The sequence below is a fragment of the Stenella coeruleoalba genome (genome assembly GCF_951394435.1).
Source record: "Stenella coeruleoalba genome assembly, chromosome: X".
Classification (NCBI taxonomy): Eukaryota; Metazoa; Chordata; class Mammalia; order Artiodactyla; family Delphinidae; genus Stenella; species Stenella coeruleoalba.
Genome location: NC_137152.1, coordinates 97,447,068 through 97,472,757, shown reverse-complemented (window position 1 = coordinate 97,472,757; position 25,690 = coordinate 97,447,068). Strand labels below are relative to the sequence as shown.

Here is a 25,690-nt window from a genome sequence, read left to right as displayed (position 1 = left end):
GGCCGAGGGGGAGGGAGGAGGGGGGTCTTGCGCAAGCGCACGTCGCTGCTCGGACCGCCAATGCTGCTGCCTCCCGGAGCAGAGGGAGGCAGGAGAGGAGGGAGGGAGAAGAGGGGAAGGGAGGGGGAGGCGGCACTTGGGCTGCAGCTCGCAACCAGAGGCAGTCTCTCTCAGCTCTCGGGAGGGACGGGGAGCGCAGCCGCGGAGTAGGATGCTCTGCGGGGCGCCCTGAGCCTGGGGCGCGTGAAGCAGCTTCGGGGGCCGGGGCCACAGGGCAGCTTTCACCATGCATCAGTCCCTGACTCAGCAGCGGTCCAGCGACATGTCCCTGCCGGATTCCATGGGTAAGTCTAGCCGCCCTGCCTAGGGGCGGCGGCGGCAAGGGGTGAGTGCGCTGCCCCCTGGACTGCGAGCGCCCCGGCCGCCCCGAGAGCCAGGGAGCGGGAAGCGGGGCGAGGGAGGGGGGTCCGCGCGCCCCAGCGTCGGGGTCCCGGACCCGAGCCCCAGGGGAGCGGCCCGGCGGGGGCGGGGACGACGCGCGGAGATGCGAGCGCCCAGCTTGCGTCGGAGTATCCCTGCCCCGGAGTGCGGGTGTGTGCGTGTTTGTGTGCGTGTGCCGACAGTCTTGCAGCCGGTGGTAAATCCCAGCTGTCTGGGGATCAAAACACTTCCCTGCAACCTGCGCCTTCGCTTTCTATTAGACGCTCCCTCTTTGCAAAGTCCCCATCACTTCTAAGAGCTCACGACTAACGAGAACTAGAAGAAGCAGGGTCCTCGCCCCCTCCCAACTCTGTCGAAGCTGCCCTGAAATTCAGAGCTGCGGTGGGGGAGGCCTGACTTGCACCTCGCTGATGGGGGGGTTTGCGCAACCCTGGGGGATGGGCGGCGGGGGGTGGGGAGAAGAAAAGGGGGGCTGGCAGGAGGGGAATTCCTGAGGAATCACTCAAGACCGCCCAGCCCTGCCGTCTGCAGCGGCAGGATCAACATTCCTTGAATTCGATTCCTATTTTGCTCCAAATGCCCGGAATTGTGCGTGAGTGTGAAAAAAGAGGGGGGACGACGAGTGAGAGCGCGAGAAAGAAAGCGAGCGCGAGCCCGCGCGTCTTCTGAAGTCGCGCTTTTCCTCTCAGGGTGGAAGGGAGAGGGAGGAGGGGGAACCCACTAGCCTGATTTGGTTCAACACCTTTCCTCATGAAAAGTGGGGGACAGCTGCCTCCAGGCACCAACCTGGTTGCCCCTAGAAGCTGCTTTTTGGTAGTTACAAACAAACAAAAACCCCAGTCCCACTCAGCGGTTAGGCACCTTCCCAAGTACTATGATTTCACTGGGCGGAGAAATTAATTTGGAGCCCAGGAGAGCGGGAGGGGATTGTCAAACCATGATCCCACCTAACCTTAAAATTCGCCTCGGATACACTTTAACCAAATCGAACTCTCTCTTTCCAACATACTTTACATTCTGCAAAATCCCTCCGTCCCGAATTCTTGCCATACAGTCGGCTCAGGTCTTCTCCGAAGAATTTGCGGGAACATCGAGGGGAGGGGGCGGGGAGGGGGCTGAAACCCCTACGTGAGCTCCCTACTGCCTGCAAAAGACCTCGTCTCAACAGAATTCGTTCACCGGAGGGGCCCCAGAAAGTGTTATCTCCTGGATGGTGGAAAGATCCGTATTTCCAGTGGTTTTGCATATTCAGTATAAGAATTTGCTCTTTTTTTATTTTTAAGGGCGTAGTTATTTGCAACGTGGTACAAATGAGGCCAAGGACTCGGGTCCGAATCCAGAACCCAGCAGTACCAGCCCCCCCAGCTCTCTCTCCCGAACACACGCGCGCACACACATACACACACGCACACACGCGCACAAGCACACGCACACAGAATGCACTCCTCACCTTGGCCAGCTGTGGCGCCAACGCAGCCCTGGCTCCCCGACGCCAGGCCAGTGCGCGAGGGAGGGCTGGGTGGAAGAATGCGAGGTTTCGGCCGCGCGCATCCCCGCAGTGGGCCACAACCGCCTGCAAACCCGGCCGCCCGCGCCCGCCCGTCTACCCGTGCGGGAGTGGGCAGGTTAGGGACCCCGGGCGTAGAGCGTTGCTCCTTGGCACCCTGCTCTGTGGGTTGGGGAACGAGATGAAGAGAGCTCTTTCTTGGGCTCCCAGGGGCCCTCAGCCAATCATGCGTTTCCCGAAAGATCTGCGCAACAAGAAGATGAGTGGGTTTCGCCCAGCCCAGACTCGACACTGAGGGGAAAGAATCAGAGATCCCGTATGGACGCGCGAGCCCTCTCCACGCAGCCCGCTTCGTAAAGTGCGCAGACCGAGGGCACTAGCAAATTCCCCAGTCGAGTGGTAACCCTGGGTTTCCAGAGTTTGGACAGGGGAGTCTCCCCGGAGTTCCCTGGCGCTGGTCCCGCACAGCCCGGGCCTGAAACAGCGTCTAGGCTACTTAGGAGCTACGCCCACTTAACTCAGCCCCGGCAACGCCTCCTTCCCTTGCATGGGGGGGAAGGGAAGTGGAGGTGGGTGGGTTTAGTGTTTCAGCCTCCAAGGGCAGCATTTCTGAGGGGATTCCCTCTACTGGCAGGACACAACCGCAGCCAAAACAATAAAATATAAAACACACGGACACACACTGCACCAAGGTGCCTGCACTCTACTCTTGCTGGCTGGCTGGGGCGGAGCAGGCGCGTGGCTGGTAATTTGACTCCGGCGCCCCTTCATCCCCTCCCAGCTACCCCCATCTCCCTTTTGGCAACACCGCCCCCAGGCGCTAAGGCACCTCTACTACAGCGGGGCTCTCCTTCCCTTGCAAATAACATATTTGTGATTCACCGGTGGCCTTGGATGTCTCCGGTCAAAGAATTGCCCAAAGGGGGGATTTCAGCACCTTTAAGGAAATGTTTGGGAGACTGGCAGAGCCTTGAGGCTCTTGTGTGGGCAGCCACCTGTTTCCACCGATGCTCAAGGCTGGGACTTCTGGGAGCCTCCCTGTATGGCAAAGCTGACTCAGGTAAGCAAATCCGAATCGGTTCAAAGATCAGCCCGAAGAATTAGCCAGTCAGCAACAACACAGTGCACAGGACAGGATACTGGGCCTCCATCCTTGCTGCACTCTGACGGAGATTACACACCCTATAATCAAGGGGTGGAATCAAGAACAGGTACTAGGTGAAAAAACAAGTGAGCAGAGACAATCATCCTACCTTCTGGCAACCCACACCTTGGTTCCCGTCAGATACGTAATCCTGGAACTGGTGGACATCATATGGGTGGTGGACCAGACCCACAATTACAACTGTACTTGTAGCAGTTATAATTAATATACTTACTGAGTGACGTATCTAGGAACTCAGGGACATGAAATAATGAGTGATTAGAGTGAGCTTGATCAAGAAAAACTTCTCGGAGGAGGTGAATTTTGAGAAGGTTTCAGAAGAAGGGAGGGACTCAGATTCAAAGACCGCAGTGCAGGTGGGGCTCTGACCAGGGAGGGGACTCGGAGGAGGGAGAAGCTGGCTGTACTGGGAAGGGTGGAGACAGCAAATAATTGGGCCCTTCTAGAGCAGAGCATCCTGGTCGTCACGAATCTGGGGTGGAGGAGGGGCACTGCAGAGAGGGAGGGCTGCAGTAGTTCTGCAGGGAGGCTGCTGGGGGCGGAGGGGGGCAGGCAGTGCCAGTAATGGGATTCAGACTCTCCCACTGCTGTTGGTTGCAGGGCTGGTTGTTTTTGTCTAAACAGAGAGATACTGGGCGCCAAGTAGACAGGCTAGTGAGAGCCACTGGGGTTGCGACACTAGTTGGCCAGAAAGCTTTTAGATCTGGGGAGCCCTTGGGTGTACCCTATTTTAAAAAACCAATTCTATGAGCGTAGCCCATATTTATTCTCACAGTTCCCCCCTACAGCCTTTTTGATTAGAAAGGAAGCTATTCTGAGATGTTGACTTGTTTATTCAACAAGTATTGACTGCTCACTAGGTATCAGACACTGTGATGGGCACTGTTTTCACATACCTGCTGCTTTATTGAAGTACCCTATGGTGTCTGAGGGTTTTTTTATATGTTGATTTACTAAACAAAATCGGAATAAGATGTTCCTGTGTTTACGGGAACATCTAAGGCAGGCCCCAAATTGTACCCTAATAAGAACAGAACTCTACTTCTCCCTTCTTAAATAGAACAACAGCCAGGAAAATGTCCTAAGTAGACACAAAGAGCTGCTTTTTTCCTTTAGAGGACAGGTGCGTCTTGCTCTAAGTAGATGTGACTTTTCAGTCAAATTGACACTAAAGATAAATGGAAGGGATGATTCTTCACTTTTCAAAGGGTTTCACCCTGGGGTTCCTTAAAATGGTCAACTCCCCAAGTGCAGCTAGAAGTAATTTCATTTTACACAATTTTAGTCCTTATAAGTGTAAAATAAGGGGTGACTTGGGGGAGGATGTGAGGGGACAGAGAATAGATATTCAACCTAGTGATGGGAGAGTTTTCTTAGGAATTTTATCCCAAACTAATCCTGTCTGGAGGCAAGGCCCCTGTGGAGCTGCAGGATCTCTGCCTGGGTTTCTCAACTGACTGGATTTTCAATTCAGGTTCCAAAGCAGGAAAAAAAAATAGATTTTTCAAATGACACCATGTGGTTTGCTGAGTCACTTTTCTGACCTGGCTCCTGTTCTTTTAAGAGTTAGAGTGATATTTGCAAAGGAGACCCAAGAGCTGTGAATAAGATCAAAAGCCAGTTGGCCGGGAAGGAGCAGGCGAGTGATACTCCGAATTTAGAAAGACTGTATACACACACACCCCCACATCTAGTCTCTAAGGTGACATGTTTCCCCTGTGAGGTGTTGAGACACTTTGGTGTGCCACAAAGATACCCTTGTTTCCAGATGTTCCCTCACTCTCTTTGGCCAGTTTGGGGTGGGGGAGGGCTAAGATGGTGTAGAAATGCAGACAGGGGTGGGGGGCGATGTTGGTAAGTTTATGTTATTTAGAGCCCCTCTGTGGAGCCAACTGGCAGATTCACTGAGAACTGGCTATCATCAAATGGACTTAGGGATCCTGGTTTGGAGGCTCATTTAAGGTCCCTCGAAATCTAGAGGAGGGGTAACTAACCTTCAGATAAACAGAAGAAATAAATCCCTGCTCTTCTCCCCCCGCACCCTTCGCAGTCTGTGTCTCCCCGCTCTGCTCCTCTGTTTACCAGCAGTCAGCTCTCCATCTGCATCCCAAATAGCCCTCTCACACAAAGGGCCCTGATGTCACAGGTGTCTCCAGCGGTCCCGTTGTTTTTCCCCCTGGAGGCTGGACTCAGGCCCCCCAGGAGAGGAGCCTCGTTTCCCAACTCACTTTACCTCTCCTCCCAGGGTGCGATATGGCGCTTTAGTCTGTGGGTGCCTCCAAACGCTCAAGCCACTTCTACATTTCGATGTAAAATGGTCTTGGAATAGTACCGTATTAGAAATGACCCTGATGAGTCACGGCCCTCACTTTCGAGGCTGACGTCAGGGGAGAGACCGCCAGCCCCTCCCACCTCCCTTGGAGCCTTGGGCAGGGACCGCACTGGGGGAGACGAGACGGATGGTGGGGCTCACCCAGGGTGGCACTTCTGACGCTCTTCTTCCCTCGAGGAGGGGGCATCTGCTGGGGGCTGCAGAGCCAGCCACAGTGCCTCCCTCTCAGCACCATCAGGCCTCCTGGGTCTCCCTGGTTTTCTCGCCTCCCTCCCCCTTCCTTCATCCCCTCTCCCCTCCCTCCCAGTGGTGCAGTCTGGGCGGCTTCAAAGGCAGCTGCTTCCTGAGGCTGCAGCGAGGCCTCCCAGAATGGCGGGGTCCTGCGATCAGTCCCAAGTGGCCTCTTTAGGCCCATAAATGACAGCCAAGCCACCTGAGTGGGCAACCCTGTCATAAGGCTCCCCACTAGAGAACTGGACTCTCACAGCAAGTCCCCCAGTTGCTTATTTTTATGAGAACTCCTAGGTGTAACTCATCCCTGGTATTTCCTGTTGAGAACCCCCTCCAGAAAAAACGCACGCAGAGTGTTGAGCAGTGCTTCGTTCCTTAGAAAAAAAAATTAAATTCAAAAGCGAGTCTAGATACCATTTTTCTATCTGACTTAATAAGCCTGTTTTCGAAAAAAAATATTGGTTTGCACTATCATGTCCGATAAGCACTGAGTAGAAGAACGGGTTTCTCATCATTTGTATTTATGTCACCCTCACATAAGCCTAAACGGTGTAAGTTATAATCCTCCCCATCTACCTCCCCCGATACATATCTTTGTGGACTAATGGCCTCCAAACACTTACTTTATTACACACATTTGTTATGTGGCAAATCTTGCCAACACACCATTTTTAAAGTTTATACATGAGGTGGCAAATGTCAGAAATAAATGAAAAAAAAATCCCAGTACCTGGCTTGGTTCTGATATTTACACTGAAAATGAAATTTCATATCTCCATCTTATGAAAAAACCCTCCTTAGTTGCATATTGGCCTTAAAATATTTTCATTTAATATCTCCACAGTACACTTTCCATCTATCATGTACCTTATAATTTGGCTTAAAAAAGAAACACTTCACTAAGTGGGTATGATACATCTTTTATCGAATGCGTTTACTTTTTATGTAACTGGTACAATTTCTTCTGTTGTTTATTTTCAAACTGGAAACATATATATATTATTGTAAACGTAACACCTGATGACTGCAAAAAACTAAAGCTCCATCTCTTCCCCATAATCCCACTCCCCAGAGATAACCCCAGTTACCAGTTGAAGTAGGAAAGGAAAACCTTCCTAGTGATTTGTTTCTGGAAGTCCATCCCTTCTCCAGCCGAAATGAGCAATTTCAGTTTCTCTGTGTGCTTTCAGGAGCCTTTAATCGGAGGAAACGAAACTCCATCTATGTCACCGTGACTTTGCTTATCGTGTCCGTATTAATTCTCACGGTGGGCCTCGCCGCAACCACCAGGACCCAGAATGTGACTGTTGGAGGTTACTACCCGGGAGTTATTGTGAGTATCAAAGGCATAGGTAGGTCTCAGTAGCTTGCTGGCTACAGACATTTGGTTCTACTCTGATGGTTTTCAATTCTGTTTGAGTTTCTGTGTTTGCTCAGATTTCCTCTGGGCTGGTTTAGGAGGGCACTGAACTAAGACTCAGAAGAATCCCAGCGCCATCCCTAACTAGCAGTGTGATCCTGAGCAGGTCATCTCACTCTTTAGGACTTCGGTTTTCTCGTCTAGGACATGTTACTAATGAGCAGTGTTAACCTTAGGCTGAGGTCCTTTCCTCTCTGGGCATCTGCTTTCCTAGATATATAATAGGGGTCACCTGACCTTACCTGAAATCTGAGGACCCTTGCAGCTTGACAGTCTGTGACGCACAGCACTGATCTCCAAAGTCATCCTGCCCTCCTCTCAGGAAAAATATGTGGGATGCTTACTCCTCAAATATGTGTAATTATTCATTTACAAATTATATGCATATTCATAACACGTACAAAAATGGAAGTTCAAAAATTAGATGAAAATGAAATACACTTTAATTTTTAATATCTTCATACTAACACTAGCTAAAATTTCAAGGAATGGTATGCACTTCGCATGAAATCTCATTGAAGATAGTGGCTGTAAGTCGTTATTTCAAATAGCTTACTAGATAATTTTGAATATTTTGTGCTTTCTTCTCAGATATGAACAGATTGTCATGAGCATCATTGTTTTTTTCATGTGATCTCACAGTGTGGCTGACAAAGAGCTCACCCTGAGAGTTCCAAGGGTCAGCTCTGTCATTTTCTCGCTGTGTTACATTATTAGGGTCATCTTCAACTCATGGTTTATCAACAGGAGTCTTTCCAAACTCCTTGTCCATTTTCTTGGGACTAGTTTAGTGAAGACTAGATAAGACTATCCGGGCACACGTGGTGGCTGCCCCACCACCAACCCTTTGCTGCTTGGAACCTGCCCTCCTCCAGAACGATAGCTCTCGCCTTGTCACCTGACATTCACACCGAGGGAGGGCGCCAGTGACAGTCTGTTCACTGAATATTTGTAACGCGTAATTTCTTTCTTATTCTTTTAGATAAACAAAAAATAGGAAACAAGAGTTCAAATCATTTCTTTCCATACGTCAGTGGATTGTTTTACGGATCCCCGGGCTGCATGCAATCCACTCTGGAAAGCGCTGAACTCTTTTTGCATACAAAACCTCATTTTATATCAAATCATCATGTTGTATATGAAATGAAATGAAATATATACCATTTTATCTGCCAATTATACCTCAATATAATTGAGGAAAAAAGAAAAGAAAAAGAAAACCAAACCAAAACCTCATTTGGATCTACACACACTGCTATCGAACCCTAAAACCTAACTCTAGAGGTTGGATCGTATTTTGAATATCAACTAAATGACTTCCCAATTGTAACTGCTAGAGAGCGGGAAGGAAGGTTAGGGTGGGTTTTTGTTGTTGTTGTTTACATTTTAGGTTATCAGGGAGGGCAGACGGCTTTGTTGCTGTTGTTTTGTTTCTTTTCTTTTTTACTCTTTTTTTGGAGTGGGGGGTGTTGGAAAGAGAAGCAAAGAAAGGGGAAGGGATTAAAGATGGATGCCTTTGACAAACCAGCGCCGGGAGTGACCAAGCCTGACGCCTGTTGCCTAGGTCACCGATTCCGCAGTCAGCCGTCTCAATAGCCCTAGCGGAGCCGGGGCCTGACACTGGGGCCCAGCTGCTGAAGGCCGCCCGCCCTTCCCGGGAAGTTCCTTCGCAGCTCTTGAGCCGAGCCGAGGGCAGGTGTCCCACAGACACCGTCTGGTGCCCTCTGCTAAGCATGTGATGTGAGAACTCACCCGGTCCACTTCCTGTGGTGAGGCAAGAAAACCAGTCATCAGCAGAATTGGGTTTTATTTTTAAACACAAGAGGGGCGGGGGACAGAGGAAGGGGGGGCTAAGATTGCATTTTGGTGGCTTGGGAAAGCAATTTATAGGGTCTACGTGACTTCGTGGGCTTCAGGTAGCTGCATTTAGTAAAAGGTTTCCGACTGATGAGCAAATGCTCAAGCCAAGATTCAGACTCTCCCTGGGTGAGAGGAAGGTATTTTCCATGTCATTTAAGAGTAGCAACTACTATTCATGAACGGTGCTTCTGAACCTTCTCTGTAGAATATCTGCCTGTGGGTGGCTGGGTTGGAATACATTAACAAAGGAAAGAGGGCGCGTGATTGTTGTTATTGGAGTACCTGACGTTCAGCTAGCACTGGAAGTTGAAGCAGTGGGGGCGTGTGTCTGTGCGTGTGCGTCTGGCTAAGAGCTAATATGGAAATCTTAATAGGAGAGCCAGCCCTAGCAGTGTGCCCTATGGTTTAATCTTAATTTTTTTTGCTTTTATAGTTCCTGTAGATTGTTTCTTTAAAATGGGTTTTAGTTATAGGAAGTGAAGGGGGGAAGACTGCAGATCGAAGAGCAGAAAAATCCATTTGAGTTGATAGGTCAGATCATGTTATAACAAATACAATAAACAACTCATACCTCTGAAACAATAAATACCTGGGAATCCAGATTTATCCGGGACTGGGGTGCTTTCACTAATTGAATAGTTTGGTTATTAGAGAGGTATTATATAAACTCTAAGCCAGTGGTTTCCCCACCTTGGTGTGTATTTTAATAAACACCCCAGGGGAGTCTAATTCAGGTGGATTGGCAACCACCTGGAGAACTAAAACACAATAAATAGAATGGATAAAGAAGATGTGGCACATATATACAATGGAATATTACTCAGCCATAAAAAGAAACGAAATTGAGTTATTTGTAATGAGGTGGATAGACCTAGAGTCTGTCATACAGAGTGAAGTAAGTCAGAAAGAGAAAGACAAATACCGTATGCAAACACATCTGTATGGAATCTTAAAAAAAAATGTTTCTGAAGAACCTAGGGGCAGAAGAGGAATAAAGACACAGACGTTGAGAATGGACTTGAGGACATGGGGAAGGGGAAGGGTAAGCTGGGACGAAGTGAGAGAGTGGCATGGACATATATACACTACCAAACATAAAATAGATAGCTAGCGGGAAGCAGCAGCATAGCACAGGGAGATCAGCTCAGTGCTTTGTGACCACCTAGAGGGGTGGGATAGGGAGGGTGGGAGGGAGGGAGACGCGAGAGGGAAGAGAGATGGGAACATATGTATATGTATAACTGATTCACTTTGTTATAAAGCAGAAACTAGCACACCATTGTAAAGCAATTATACTCCAATAAAGATGTAAAAGAAAATACCCACAATAAACAAAGTATGCTTGCAATAAAACCAGAATGAGCAAAATGTGTCATTTTCAGATTCCACACTATCAAATTGGTCAGTTTGAATATAAAGATCATGGTATAGATTTGTGGGAAAATGTCAGGTTATTTGGAACTCTGCTGTTTTAGGACTCTGGTTAAATGTGCACATGAGAATTTAAAATTTTAAAACAAACAAATTAGGGAGCAGTTACTAGATTTAAAGACGACTTAAAGACTACTTACCATACAATTCATTTAAATATTGAGATCTCAGGCATTGAAAAATATAATCGCGTTTGCATAACTCTAAGTCATGCAAAACTTTTCTGAGCCATCTTTATTTTGCCAAACGAGATGCTCTTGTACAGTGAGGTGCATTATGATAGGGTGTTAGCTACTCTACCTGAGCTAGAATGTGGTATCATCATCCTAAGACATGTATGCAACAGGCATCTTTACAGATGTGCTCATCTGTACAGGCTAAAATGTAAAATTAAAAAAAAATTAAAACGAACACAGAAAGACAAACTGGCTTAGGATTTTTACTGTCCTCGAATGTTCAAGACATAGTCCGTTCCAGAAGCGTTCCAGTGAGCTTTCTACTCTGGAGGCCTAAAGAAAACCAAGAGCCTCGGTTGTATGAAGATGGAAAATGCAGGGGAGAGAGCCAGGTCCTTCTCTATAGCTCTCTAACCTTACATCCAGGAGAACAAGGCCTCTACATGTGTTTCCCATGCAACCCGCAAGATGGAGTTGGCCACCTGATCAGTGCTGAAAGCCTTTCACTCTAGAACCTTCTCCACCAGCTGTTATACTGCTAGGGCCCACACCAGCCTGGGTTTTCTTTTAGGAAAGAAACCAGGAGCTTCTGTCCCCTCTCCCAGGTGGGGGAAGGGGGGGGTGTCCAGTTAATTGAAAATTATATCAGAGTTGCCATGGGGTAGTAGGATACAGAGACAACAGGGATCATTCAAAACAGTCAATAGGTCAGAAACCTCTAGGCCAGCGTGGCTTCAGCTTCACATGTGAAGACTCTTGATAAATCCAAGAAAGTTTTGACTAACTTGAATGTTCAGGAAGTAGAAGGAGGTCTGGATAGTGGGATTTTGTGGTTTATTGTGAATTAGGCAGAATTTTTTTCTACCTCTTGTTGAAAATGTTTCTAAAATATAAGATCATTCTAAGATAAAGTTCCTAGCTAGTAAGTACATTTCAGAGATGACACTTGAGCCTTGATTTACTAGATAAGACTAACCTTCATTGGCTTCCTGTTGCCTCCTTAGCATTGTCATTCAAAGCTCTCTGAAGATGCCCTTGGCCTGGTCTCCCATACCTTTCTTTTACCAAAATTTTCAATTCACAGTCCCCTGAACATGACTTGGGCTGGAACGTCCTCCCTGTGCTCTCTCTCTCTGTTTATCCAAATGCTCTGTCCTATTCCAACTTAAAGACACAGCTGGGACATTTCTCAGCTACTGGGATCCACAGTGGTGTCTACCATCTTTGAACTCCCTACTGTAGATTCCTTCCACTCATAGTTCTTGGGAAATAGTCACATTCTGCTTTGTGGGATGTTGGGCTATATTCTCATTTAGCTTTGTTTATACAGGTCCACAATCCCTTATCTGAACCCTTGGGTGAGATGTGTTTGCAACTTTAGACTGTTTTGTTTTGTTTTTAATTTCAGAAAGATAATAGACTGCATATATCATATATTATCTAACATCCCAGTGGGGTCTTGAGATATACCCCATAATCAAGCACCTTCGTCTTTCTACAATAAACTGTGAATTTTTACACTAAGTAGATAAACATTATAAAATAACCTCACGTCAGTTCAAGGTCAGGTTTTGCCACCAAGTTAGTTACCAAAAACCCTTTTGGTTTTAAGAGCTTTGTTGATTTCAGTATTACAGAAAGGGATTGTGGACCCATTATCTAATTACAGCTCCTCCAGGCCGAGTCTTGTTGGTCTTGGTATCATACCCCACCCCGCTTCCTGGCCTCCATATCACAGGTGTAGCACAGTGCCTGCCACAGAGTAGATGTCCAATTAATACTTGTTGAATGATTAATCCATTTGCACCTCAGTCCCAGTGGATGGGAATAGGCATAGATTATAGGGTGCAGCCTAAAAAGAGCTCTTGAAACTGAGTTCTCATGATTTGCCTTTTTTTCTTCTACAAGTGGAGGGCAGCCAAAACAAAGCAAACTGGTTATTTGTTCAGGTAATGGGGAGTCAAGATGGAGTTCCAAAGGTCTGAACATTCCATGATTCCGGGCAGTTCTCGAGCAAGGACCACAGAGCTTACCTTTCGGAGGCCTCAGGAGAGCAAACAGTTGATTAGAAGCAGCTGCCCATTTTCAGGAAATTCTGTTGATTTTTCCTTCTTTACTTTCACCCCCTCAGCTCTTCCTCAAATAGGACTTCTCACTCCATCCTTACAGGGAACTTCTTCCCTGGGGGGCAGAGGTGAAGGTCACTATTCTGCTAACACTGGCCACAAATACAGCAAAGTGTGGCTGGAAGAACACCAGCTGTTAGGGTGTTCTTGAGGGCTCGTCCTGGCCCTGCCGTGAACTTGCTGTAAGAGGGGATGAGCCCATACAATTCTCTAGGCCTCCGTTTTGCTATCTATCAAATGGGAATGATATGAGCTCCACCGAACTCCCTAACATGACTGTGACCATGGCAAGCGCTTCTTTAAATTCAAATGCTCTTCAAATGTAAGGTAGTTTTAGTGATACTGGTGAGTTAGTTCATAAACCTGTCATCCAGATGAATGAATTCTTCCAGCCAGGACTCAATTGATATTAGTTCCCCACCTGGTGAACTCTACCTGTCTTTGACCCCACTTATCCCCTCTGTGAGATCTGAGAACGACCATGTATATGTATTTAGCAGCCTACCTTATGCAGGTCACGCTACGTACATACCTTATCTCATTTAATCCTCACAGCAGTCCTGTGTGGTCATGACCATTATGATTCCCATTTAATAGATGAGGAAAACGAAGCACAGAGTGGCTAAAGAACTAGCCCAAGGTCACACAGTTTATAAGTAGCAGAGCCAAGGATATAATACAAAATGAATTATTCTCTGCTCCTTCAGCACTTTGTTTCTACCTCGCCTGTGGTCCTTAAGCCACAGTCTGCCTCTCCCTCACTAGACTATGCACTCCTGCAGGGTAGGGGCCATGTCATCTTATTTATCTCCCAAAAGTACTCAGTGAGTGTTAGAAAATGGAATGAGTTGGAGTGGAATAGAAATAGAATGGAAGGAAAGGGGAGGGAACTGGATGAATTAACTGGTTGGCCTGGGATTTCCAGTCCCAGAGCACCTTGTCTTTCCGGCCAATTCCATGAGGCTTCAGGCCACCTCTTCCGGTCACTGCCATCAGAGAGTTATTTGAGAGTGTCAGGAAGAGCGAGTGTCTTTGCTTCCCGTCTTAAGGCAAAGACTGCTGTTGAGGCTCAGAACATTCAGTGAATATCTGTGGAAACTGATGAACTGCTCAGTGAAAGGACTTATTTTCCATGTAAGAAACTGCCCTCTGACTTTCTTTCAGTCTCCACAAATGGCCCAGAGTGTCATAAGCACAGGCTATTCATGGAATTCTTCCTGAAAAATAAAAGCTGTGCAACATATTGGGAGGGGAGATAAGACAGAATACAAAACTCTTATGAAACAGAGCAGATAATGATAGGATTTGCCAGCTCAAATCAGGTTAGAGCTGCCCCAAAGTTAGGTGTCTTTAAAAATAGTAATAATAATCACTAGAACAATAACTCGAATTTACTGAGAACTTACTGTGTGCCAGGCCCTGTGCAAAGTTCTTTGACTGTATTGTCCTGGATAATCCTTATAAAAATCCTATAAGACAGCTACTACTATGGTCCCCATTTTCCAGATAAGGAAACTGAGGTTTAGAGAGGTCAGTCAGTTTGTTCAAGTCGCACAGCCACAAGTGGAAGAGCTGGGGTTAGAAGCCAGGCTAGTCTGATGACCAGGTTTTAATCACTATACCTCATCACAACACATTTTAATTACATTTCAAATAAGACCAGGCGGGAGACAGGTATAGTTTAACCGTTGAGTGAGGATGTTCTCAGTAGAGTCTTGGACGGCATGGGTTACACCTTTATTCTCTTCAGCTTCTATTTCTCAAGAGGGGTTGCTGGCTGAGTGGCCCTGCAGAATGAGTCCTTGGAAATTTGTATTCATTCCTTCCATTCATTCTCTTCTTTCATGCTTAGGTTTCTGAGGCAAGCACCCAGTCCCCCTACACTGCCCCACCAGGCTCCTGCCCAGCCCTTGGGTCCATTAGATTTCCAAGACTTGGTGTAAGGCTTGGGGGCCTCAGACTGAAAGAGATGTCCCTGTGAGCCAAGGTAAGGCGGCAGATGGAAGGCCAGATCCTTAGTGAGGCTCAAGAGAAGTGTAACTACATTGCTGGACTTGTGTTAAGATTTATTGGTCCATTCCCACCACTTTTTACTTCTTCCACTTTCACCCCTGACAGCAGCCATCGGTTAGTGATCATTTTCAGCTGAGAATGGCAGACTCAATCCACTAATGGCAGAACTGAGAGCAAAGTGGAATCTGCTACCCCGAGCCATCATCCCAGCCGCTTAGGCAGGGAAATTGTTTTTCAGGGTTTTACACCGCCATTTCTATTCACCCTTTAATGAATGCTTTCTGTCCATAAATGAAGCAGAGATGGAAGAAGAGGTGAATAAGTGCTAACATAAACGGCAGTGGGTCAACCACAAATACAGGCTTTCAAAAAATAGTTCTTTTTTTTTTTTAAGTCTAGGTTAAGGTGCTTGCTGATTTCTAAAGTACTTCCTGCGTTTGATTAGCGTGTCTGATGCATCAGAAATCGCTATTTCAAACCTTTATTTTGTAATTCGTGCATCAGGATAGAAGGTCTCTTTTCAAAGAAAAGATAAAGATCAGAATATAATGCGTGCTTTTCACCATTATCCATCTTTTACTGACTCACCAGTCACATGCTAGGTAATGGATATTGAAATTGAAACAAGCAGCCTCTGAAAAGCTATGGTTGACTTTTACTTTTAGCTCCTGGGCACACGAGTTTCTTTTTAGGTGTGATTCATATCTACGAGGAAAAATTGGCCAATGGTGGGAGAAATACTTTTCTTACTCATACTGTATTTGTGTAACAGCTGCACGGGTTTAGCATCTGTACCCCGGGTATTTTCTGTTATCCTGAATTGTATCCCAGGGGTGGAACGACCGTGCGGTCAGGCTAACCATCTTCCCACGTGCTACCTGTGCCATGTTGCTTTGCAGCTCGGCTTTGGCTCATTCCTTGGAATCATCGGATCAAACCTCGTGGAGAACAAACGGCAAATGGTAAGTTTTCATCGTTATAGAATCAAATTCTTCACCTGAAAAAGCTCAACATTTCTGTGGATAAGTGACACATTTCTTAAGGTTGCCCAAATTGGGCCACAAAAGAAACAGCTACTTTACTTTTCTCCTAAGCCTCCGGGGAACTTGTTTTAAAGTGACCCTGTGGTATGGGACTTGTTCTCACCCTGCCTGATGTTCCCTCAGTGGCCCAGCTAGTCTCCTTAAGTCACAGGGATGGAATAATCTGGATCTTGCCTTTTGCTTTTCTCCTCCTTCGCAAAGGAGTGTGCCAGCCTATCCAGTCAGGCCAGTTGTCCTCGCATCGGATGCCTTTGTGTCTTCGATTCCTGCTGCTGCAGCCCTGGCTCACTGGCGACCCTCACACCTTCCTCTCTGATGCATAATCTTGGAGAGGAGTTTTCGCAGAGGGTTCCTGCCTTTTAGGAGATTCCAATCTAGGGGACTTTAATTAACAGAACAAATATATTTAGGGCGCAAGAAGACGAAATGAAATTACGAAGCCAACCTCAAGTATTCCCATTACCCATACATAGTTCAAAGCTAAGTATGTGTAACGTTGAGAGGAAGGGTACGCATATAACAGGAGGTAAAACTCACAAAGTTCTATGTCCGAATGGGGGCCCGCAAGGGCAGACTGTTGTATTTTCTTGCTTCAGCCTGAGAAGGCTTCCTAGAGGGCAAGAGAAGACGGTACAGACCGAATTGCAAGCATATTGCAGTTTTATGGGCTTGTAAATCAAGATGCCTGGTGAGTTGTCAGATGGTGGACTGATTAGGCTTCCCCGTACAAGTCACTGTGGCATCTAGACTGATGCTAGGGTCTATTCAACAGCAAGTTTAATCAGATAACGTAATAGCTCCAGGGACAGGGAACTCTAACCGTGTGTTCTCCCCCCAGCAATATAGGGAATCACCCTCAGAGGGGTTCTAATAGTTCTCTTCTTCCATTTCACCTGGGCTCTCCGCTGCCAGTTGTGTTTGCACTTTGGGTTTAAATTATTCAAAATGACAGGGGAGTTCTAATTGTAGAGCTGATCATAGCATAGCTGATAATGCCAATTTCATGACATCTTTCATCCATTATTTACCAACTCTCGGTAGTGCTGTGAAGCGAGATTTATGGGGCGACGTTTCTGAACAACTCCCAAAGGAGATCAGTATTACCTTCTAGCCTGTGAGATGGGAGGACCTTAGGGTGGCCTTGACTGTGATTTCCTCCTCCTCCCTGGGGAGCAGCTTAATGCCATGCTATTTCTCTACTTTAGCCCCCAAACACCTCAAAGAGGGTGTTTTGAGGGTCAACACGGGCAGATGGTGGGCTTAGGCAGTACCTATCCCTGCCCCTGGTTACGCCTTGAAACACCTACCCCCACGTTGGGTTGTGGTATCGCCCTTGTAATGGAAGACAAATTACTAGGAAAATTTCTGTTATCTAACACGATCAGAGAATAGGGCAGTCTGCTTCCAGCAAACATTTCTCTTACTTGAACTTTTTTGTATGTACCACACAGAGTTGATCAATTTCAGAGACTTCAACCCTTGTAAAATGTCTTTGACACCTAAGCCATAATAAGTTGAGTGTTCTCTTTCTTCAGTGATGCAGGGCCATGTAGGGTTGCGCAGGGCCTCAGAATCATCCCTTCTTCATCATTGCCCACCATGAGGGGTTGGGAAGAACACTAGACTAGGAGTTGGTGGGCACAGGCTCTTCCATAGACTGGATAGTGACCTTGGACACACCACTTCCCCTCTCTGAGCCTCCAATTCCACAATAAATAAAATAGGGGGTGGGACTTCATGATGTCAAAGGTCCAACATTTTTCTGAGTCTGAGAATGGAAGAGCCATGCAGTCTAGTTCCTCAGCCTTCTCTTCCTTGGGCACTCATAGACTCCTGGAGTGAATTTCTTAGCTTGCCCTGAAAGTGTAAGAAGTGCTTCAATGGCCCCTTCTCCGCGTCGCCCTCCCCCGCTCCCACTCGTGCTGCGTGACTGAAAAGGGCATTCACTCTTCACACGGGCTGGCAGGCCAGAGTTCTGCTTTGGCTGGCGGTGTCTTGGGGATCGCCTTGTCTCCAGAAGCAGCAATAGTGGAGGGCTAACAGACACTTTTGCTTTGTCCCCCACCCCTACTCCCACAGCTGGTGGCTTCCATCGTCTTTATCAGCTTTGGTGTGATTGCAGCCTTTTGTTGTGCCATAGTCGACGGGGTCTTCGCTGCCAGACACATTGTGAGTATTTTTAGTCCTGGGTTAAAGTAAATGGGCAATACAACAAGGCTTCATCGAGTGTGTGTGTGCTGGGTGTGTGCTAAGGGCTGTGAGGGGTACAGGAGAGGGAGGTGACATCACCGGCCTCAAGGAGGTGACGTCAAAATGAGGACATCCCTGGACACACACGGGCATCTAGAGAAATTGGTCTAAGCTGGGCATATAAACTCTAAGTGCCCAAGTGGTTTACCTTGGATCAGAGCAGGCTTCCCCACGGTGGAGGGGTTGGAGCTAAGCCTTTGTTGACACGTGGGTGACATTTGGAAAAGTCAGAGACAAGGGCCAGGGGACTGGCTTGGAATTGGTGTTGGGAGTGAGCAGGTAGGGAGAGAGCCGCAGGAAGCCACATGACTTCCTGAGAGCCTTGGAGGTGGCAATAGCTGACCTCCCCCACCTCCAACAGTGACAAGAGCAGCCCATGAGGACAGACACCTTTTCTAGGATACCTGAACTTCGCTGTCTTCATGGTTGGAGAGGAGTGATGTGATTGGGATCCGGAGGAAGCCCCAGAGCTGGGAGTCTCCAAAACGAGCCCAGTTCTGGAGTAGAGGCGCCAAATGCTTCCTGTTCTGGAGAAGCTGTGCCTCGAGTAAGGCTACTTTACTCCTGAAACCCAAACCTGTGCTCCTTCTTGGAGAAGCCTGGGATTCGGGTCCTTCCCACAGGGCTCCCTGCAGGAGCCCTCACCCCTCGGTCGGCGCTTTCCATCTCTTACGATTCCAGATATCTGGCCTAGGGCCGCCTTCTCTGTTGGGCTCAGCAGACAACAGTGCCTGTGACCCACGGACTTTCAGGGTCCCAGAAAAATATGATCATTTCTTTTCAAATCAGAAGAAAAATGATGAACTTTTAGGCCAAAAAAAATGTTTTCACACATAATAGAAATTTGTCTTTATACCAATGCAGTCATAAGATATAATCAAAATAAATGAAATATCATTTTCAACAATTTTTAATGGAGGAAGCTGTCCACAAAAGGCAGAAGTCCCAGGGAGGTCATAGTATAGCCCTGATCTGGCCCACAAACCCAAATCGAGAGCAAACCAAGCAGCTTCCTGAGCTCCCACAAAAACCTCAGATACTCATTTTTTCCCCCAAGTGAACCAACATTGAAAATGAAGACATCCTATGAACTAGTTGGAATTATATGTTTTCTAAAACAATTGAATTAGAGAAAAATTGTATTATCAGAATATTGTGTGGATCCATCATATTTTATTCCGTTTCAATCGTTGGCTAATAGTGCAGGTCATCCTGAGGGAGCGTCCTGGGTATGGATGGATCTGGGAAAGGATGATTTGCATTATTAACATAATATTAACATTTGCATATGATTAACATTATTATTTCAATCCCAACTTGCTCTTGGACTCTCCTCCTAGACATAAGAGTCAGTCCCTCATTTGCCAAGATTAGTGGAATTCCTATGGTCAGTGCTGGCATGTCAGGAGATAATTACTGGGCAGGGGGAAAAGTATGGGATGGAAGAGAGAAGCTTTTAGCCCAGTTTTCTTTTGGGGTCAGGAATATGTCAGCCCCTATATCAGACTCATCCCTTTTGAGTTTAGCTGAGAGAGCCATCTTTTTCTTCATCTTTTTCTTTTTGAAAAGGCAAGTGACACAACAGGAACTTGTAACATCCACTATCCTACCACCCTAACATAGCAATTCTATTGCATATGCAATTTTTGCATATTACCCTCTGAGTATATACCTATTTTTGTAGCATGCTTGTAGACAATCATAGTACGTGTGCTATTTTGTTTCAACAGGCGCCATCTTAATAACAATAATTCCTTGTTTTTGTATAGTGAATTTAGTGTTTCAATGTGCCTTAACATCTATTATCTCATTTGAGACCCACAGCAATCCTGTGAGATATGTAGGGCAGGTGTTATTATCCCCATTTGACAAGCGCTCTTCACTCCGAGGCAGTCTCCATGGCAACATAGGCCTAGTGGCCAAGAAGCCTGCAGTAGATTTTCATGGCATCATGAGCTAAAATGGCTTCCTCCTTTTCCCTCCTCCTCCCACTCCTAATGTTTCTTTTTTTAAACATCTTTATTGAGATATAGTTCACGTCCCATATAATTTACCCATCTGAAGTATATAATTCAGTGGCTTTTAGTACATTCACGTGTATGTGCAAACTATCACGTCAATTCTAGAAGATTTTTATCATCCCCCAAACAACCCCATACCCTTTAGCTATCACTTCCCTATTCCCCCTGCTCCCCCAAGTCCTAGGCAACCACTACTCTACTTTCTCTATAGATTTCCCTATATTAATTAACATTTCCTGTTAATGGCATCATATAATATGTAGTCTTTTGTAACCTGACTTTTTTTACTTAGTATAATGTTTTCCAGATTTATCCATATTGTAGCATGTATCATTGCTTCCTTTCTTTTTATGGTCTAATAATATTCCATTGTATTGATATACCACATTTTGGTTATCCATTCACAAGTTGATGGACATTTGGGTTGTTTCCACCTCTTGGCTGTTATCAATAATGCTGCTATAAACATTTGTGTTCAAATTTCTACGTGGACATATGTTTTCATTTCCTTTGAGTATATACCTATGATTGGAAGTACCGGGTCATATGGTAACTACGTTTAACCTTTCGATGAACTGCCAATTTTCCAAAGTGGCTGCACCGTTTTACATTCGCACTGGAAGTATCTGAGTGTGCCAGTCTCTGCACCTCCTTGCCAACTCCCGTAATTATCCGACTTTTAAATTCTAGCCATCCTAGTAGGTATGAAGTGGTTTCTCATTGCGGTTTTGATTTGCATTTTCCCGACTCCTAAACTCCTAAAGGTTTTGATCACTGGCCTCAGCCAAAGGCAATGCGAGAAAAATCCAAATTATATTTATTGGAAGTTTCTTCCAGCTTCTGAGTCTAGGCCCTCTGTACCTCCTGCCGTTAGTGGCTTGCAGTAGAGCATTTGATTCGGGAGGTTGGAGTAAGGCTGGAGGAGTCTTTGAGAACAACTTTTTGCCTACATTGTACCTGTCCTAAGACATCTGCCAGTCCTCACTGGTACCCAGACAGTTTTGAGGGAGAAGGCTTTATTAATCTATGGTGATGTCTGTTGGCCAGTTTAAATGAAAGGCACGTTTGGACCCCAGCACCGCTCGGGTGGGTTAGAGCCAGCCTTTCCTGTTGTTGGAGCCCTTTAACCTCCTGGTGCCCTGTCCTTTGGCTTGGGGACATGTGCACTTCCCCTTAAGACCTACTTCCTGACCCCCCTCTAAATGTGTCTCATTCCTTCTCTCTCGTCTCCAGTTTCCTTCCTTTCCCCTCCCCGAATATAGCAATTAACTAGCTGGGAAAATCCCTTTCCCTCCTCATGCCCAGTCTCTCCTCTTCCACGTGGATGTGATAGTAACCTGGTTGCCTCTCAGGGTTAACATGAGGACGGTATGAAATAATGGGTGTGAACGCGCCCTGAGAGGGCCTCGCCCAGAGCACACTGACACTCAGCAAGAAGCAGTCTCGTGGCCAGCCCTCCACTCCGGAGTCGCTAGCCCTTCGGATGGAAAAGGCTGCGCGGCTAAGTGGCCTTTTCTTACTGGCCAGTCACATGGGCTTGTTCCTCCCCTGGGGCCTCAGTGCACAAGAGCACCCAGAGGCAGCATATGGGCGACCATCACACACACACGTCTGTCTTCATTTAGGCAGTTGGTGGCTGAATGCTCTTTGGAGAACCAGGAGGTCAGGAGGGCTCCGACCAGCACATCAAGCCTCCCCTTCGGCAGGATGATGATGACTTCTGCCATTGCCCAAAGTCGGAAAATAAACCCTGCTGGCAGTGACCATGAGAACCCTCATTCCTTTCCAGCCTGACTCCAGGCTGAGCCCACAGGGCAGTGTACTTTCAGAACACGGAGCGGTCAGGACATTCATGTGGAAGCAGCTGATGGAAGGTCCTAGGTCCTTGACGGGGCAGCAGGCAGGGAGGCAAGGAGGCACTTGGGTGTCTGGTGCAGGAGATGCTCAATCACATGTGTGGGGAAAAGCAGCCACCAGGATTATTGAAAACGGTGAGAGAAGTGGGTTTAGGGGGAAGGAGGGGCAATAGATAAACTCCCTCTGCCAAGGTGCTTTTGGCCGAGTTCCAAAGGTCAGTTTGCATAAACTGCTTGTCCTGTGCTAACCTGCTTTTGGTCGAAGCCCCCTACCAGTCAGGGGATGTTTACTGTCCCCCGGAAAGTGGGCAGCATCCCCTGACTGACAGTTTCCAGGTAGCACTGGATTGCATCTATCTGTTCCACCCCAGCCCCTGTGTCTGAGAGCTCCCTCACCAGGAAGCTGCCCAAGCCAGCAGGGTTAGTCAACTGTCCTTGAGCCCCATGTTAGTTTTCTGGGCTTCAGTGGTATTTTTGGAGTTCACTGTCTTTAATCTGTGTAATTGAGTGAAAATGGCTCATCATTCAGTTGAGTTAAAATCTACAGCAGGCTCCATGGCTACCCATCCCCGTGGGGCTTGCTTCCTGAGCTCTTCCTTCTGAAAAAGCTGTGGCAATGACAGCAGACGGTACGTGTCAGCCAGCCCTGGTCCTGTCCCCAGGTGATAATGAATCCTCATTGTTGGAGCTGGCCTCCCTCCGATTGGGAGTGTGATGTTGCAATAACTTGGAGTTTTGACTTTTGTTCCCTGGGGACTCTTTGCAAAGAGACAAAGACTAGAAATAAAAGAAAACCAGAGTGGAAATTTCAAGAAACCCACTTCTCAGTCAATTTCCTAATTTCTCATTAACCAAGTGGCCCAATAGAAAGCAGTTATTAGAACATTTTTATCTGATCCTCACATTCTCAGGCTCCCTAGATGGGCAGCTTTCAGAAATCAACCCAACCCACTACCTGCTCTGGGGTGTGTGTGTGTGTGTGTGTGTGTGTGTGTGTGTGTGTGTGTGTATGTGTGTGTGTATTCAAATCTTTTATTACCAATCAGAGCACTTGCTGCTCTATTTTCCAAAGCCAAAACCCATTTGGTTTGGTGTTTCCGTTTCCAGGATCTGAAACCACTCTATGCTAACCGGTGCCACTATGTGCCCAAGACATCCCAGAAGGAAGCTGAGGAGGTAAGAGCCAGAAGGAGGCTGCACGTCTTACCTTTGGGGAAAGTCTCCTGTTCTGCCTGGAACCCCCTTTCTTTTACTCTTTTTCCCAGGCCTACAGCTTGCTACAAGGTATGTTTAGTTGATTTGTTCGGTGGGTCAGAGCACAGTGCTAATGGGGCCATGGTCATAGGTTAGAGCCTCATGAGGCCTAATCAGATTTACTTTGTTCTGTGGCCACAGGCTGCCCCTCTGACCCCAGCAGGCAGCCTCTCAGTGTATGGCTTTGATCCCGAGAGGGACAGACGAAGAGTACAGAGGCCACAGGGTAGGTCCCTCCCCCATGTCCGTGGATGATGGTTCAGCTGCCTGGACTTGATGTCCAGCTGGAAGAAAAGTGGGAGCCCCACCAAGGCAGCAGGCCTGGACCGGGGAGGCAGAGTCTGAGTCCCACATATGGGAGGGGTCAGGAAGCCAATGAGGGTCACTGAGAAGCCTTGTCCACTTTGAGGCTCTGGGGAGGCCTGTCACGACACGCCCGGAGGCCAGTCTGTTGCTGCTTGAGTGGACACGTGAGGGTGTGTCTCTCCTGCCCCGCATGGCTCTCCTTGGGTTCCTTGTTGCCTCACACAGAAGCAGAGGCAGTGGGCGGTGAGGTGAAGCTCGGCTCCAGGTCATTTTTGGAGAGCTTTCATTTCAGCTCACATTCACCTCTCTCCAATCCAGAGAGCCCTTTAATATAAAACTCTACCATGTGCTTCTAGCAACCTCGACCATTTGGTTCTCTATTAACTTCAAATTGAAAGTCAATGCCCCCCCCCGCCCCTGAGAATAGTTAGAAAAATGGTAAACTTGTGACTGTTAGAAAAAGGTGGCAAGTGGATATAAAATGGTGACTGCATTGCATAACTTCAGGGGAAGCTGTTTTCCTTGACATACAGTGTGAACAGTGCCATCCACTTGCCCCATTTTCCTTCCCCAATCACCAGTTTACCATTTTTCTAACTATTCTCGGGTTAGAAAGGAGTAGAAAGATGTATGTGCCAACAGCTTATCAGAAAGGCATGAGCTTTTGGATGAAGGACCCAATATAGAAAAAAGTGCGCGTTTACCACCAACATTCTCTATAACACAGTGAAACAAATTTACAAGCACTTCATTGCATCCATATGGGGCGGGGGAGAGCCTGGAAGATTTCTCACAAATAAGAGATGATAAATGGAAGTTAATTTTTACATTTTTTTTGCAAACACGAGATGTGTAAAATATCATTGCTATTCTCTGGATTTCATCGTGTTCTCATTCTTGTGTTAACTTGGTGACTGTAAAAATGTTAATAATGACTTCCATAGGTTCACTTGTAACCCTGGTCCCCCTAACCCTATTTTTCCTATATAAGGTCATAAGTTCCTCAACCAAAAATTCTCCTTCTGCGAGGGTTATGAGGAACCTTACCCAGGCAGCTCGAGAGGTACTACTGTACTTCAAAGTGCATGTGATGGCCCCTCTGTCTTCCTTCCCATCTGGTCCCCTTTCCCCCATACCCTGATTTCCCGCCCCTTGTATCCTCATTTCCTACCATCCATTTGTTCTTCTGTCCGTCCTTCCATCCGTCCTTCCTCCTCTCCATCTCCACCCTTCAGGGATGGGGCCCTGAGGGCTGTGGACGAGGCTGCACGTGAGCCCAGCTCCACAGTGACTTGCCTCACACACGAGTTCAGCCAGCCACCTGCCCAGCCCCATCCTGCCCGTGCATTGGTGTATTCATTTCACAGCCATCCTTACCGTCTCCATCAGTCACTAACTCACAGTGCCAATCCCAGAGGGTCCCGCCTCCCATCCAGTGCCAGCTCACCTACTCACTGTGGTGTGTCCCCAGGTGAACTGCCCTCACCTCAGCCGTGGATTCTGCACACCTCGCATCCGGGGCAACACCTGCTTCTGCTGTGACCTCTACAACTGCGGCAAGTGAGTGCCGAGCCCCTGATGGTTTGACCACAGTGGGCACGAGCAGGGCTAGGGTGGGGGAAGGGCGCACGGTAGGGATCAGAGAAGTAGAAGACATTGGTCTTCAAAGGATTTCAGCTGACATGCATTACCTGCCTTCTCTGTGCCAGGCATTATGCTAGGTGCTGTCAAGTATCTGATCTCATTTAATTCTTACCTATGATGTATGTAGAATTATTATCCCCATTTTACAGATGATAAGACTGAGGCTCAGAGGAAACAGACAGCTAGTTCAAGGTGACACAGAGTTCGAAAATGGTAGAGGTCGGGTTCACACTCAGTTCTGTCTAAGTCCAAGTTCAACAACATTCAACAAATAGCCTGACTGTGTTCCAGACGCTAGAGATTCAGCAGCAAACAAAACAAAATTCCTTGCCCTCACAGAACTTAGATTTTGGTGCTAGTTCTGTTACAACCACTCTGGCGCTCTGCCCTTCAATTGTTAAAACATCATTTATTCTCTTTCAAGACATATTTAGGTGCCAGGAATACAGAGAGTCCTGCGGAGAAACTCACAGACTAGCAGGGATGACCGACCTGTGAGCCATTGATTGCAGTCTAGTGTGAGAAGTGCAGTGCGGATCTGGGGGCTGTACTGGAGACCCTCTCTATGCAAATGACTGGAAGTCAGAGTCACTGGGGGCAAAGGGGGGCGTGTC

The 25,690-nt window shown here is 47.2% G+C and overlaps 1 protein-coding gene across 4 annotated transcripts in view; it reads left to right on the top strand.

Moving 5' to 3' along the window:
* Window positions 1-286: 286 nt before the first annotated feature.
* The window catches only part of TMEM255A (transmembrane protein 255A), a gene marked incomplete at both ends in the record, with an annotated part of 45,124 nt that continues 19,720 nt past the window's right edge, over window positions 287-25,690 (top strand). Inside the window, 7 exons of one of the 4 annotated variants that reach the window (XM_079911139.1) lie at window positions 287-344; window positions 6,867-7,009; window positions 15,602-15,664; window positions 17,825-17,914; window positions 22,980-23,048; window positions 24,424-24,495; window positions 24,904-24,992. In XM_079911139.1, coding sequence (XP_079767265.1) covers window positions 287-344; window positions 6,867-7,009; window positions 15,602-15,664; window positions 17,825-17,914; window positions 22,980-23,048; window positions 24,424-24,495; window positions 24,904-24,992 — 584 coding nt within the window. The remainder of the gene's footprint in view (window positions 345-6,866; window positions 7,010-15,601; window positions 15,665-17,824; window positions 17,915-22,979; window positions 23,049-24,423; window positions 24,496-24,903; window positions 24,993-25,690) is intronic. The other 3 variants (XM_079911141.1, XM_079911140.1, XM_079911142.1) reach the window with 3 other exon arrangements.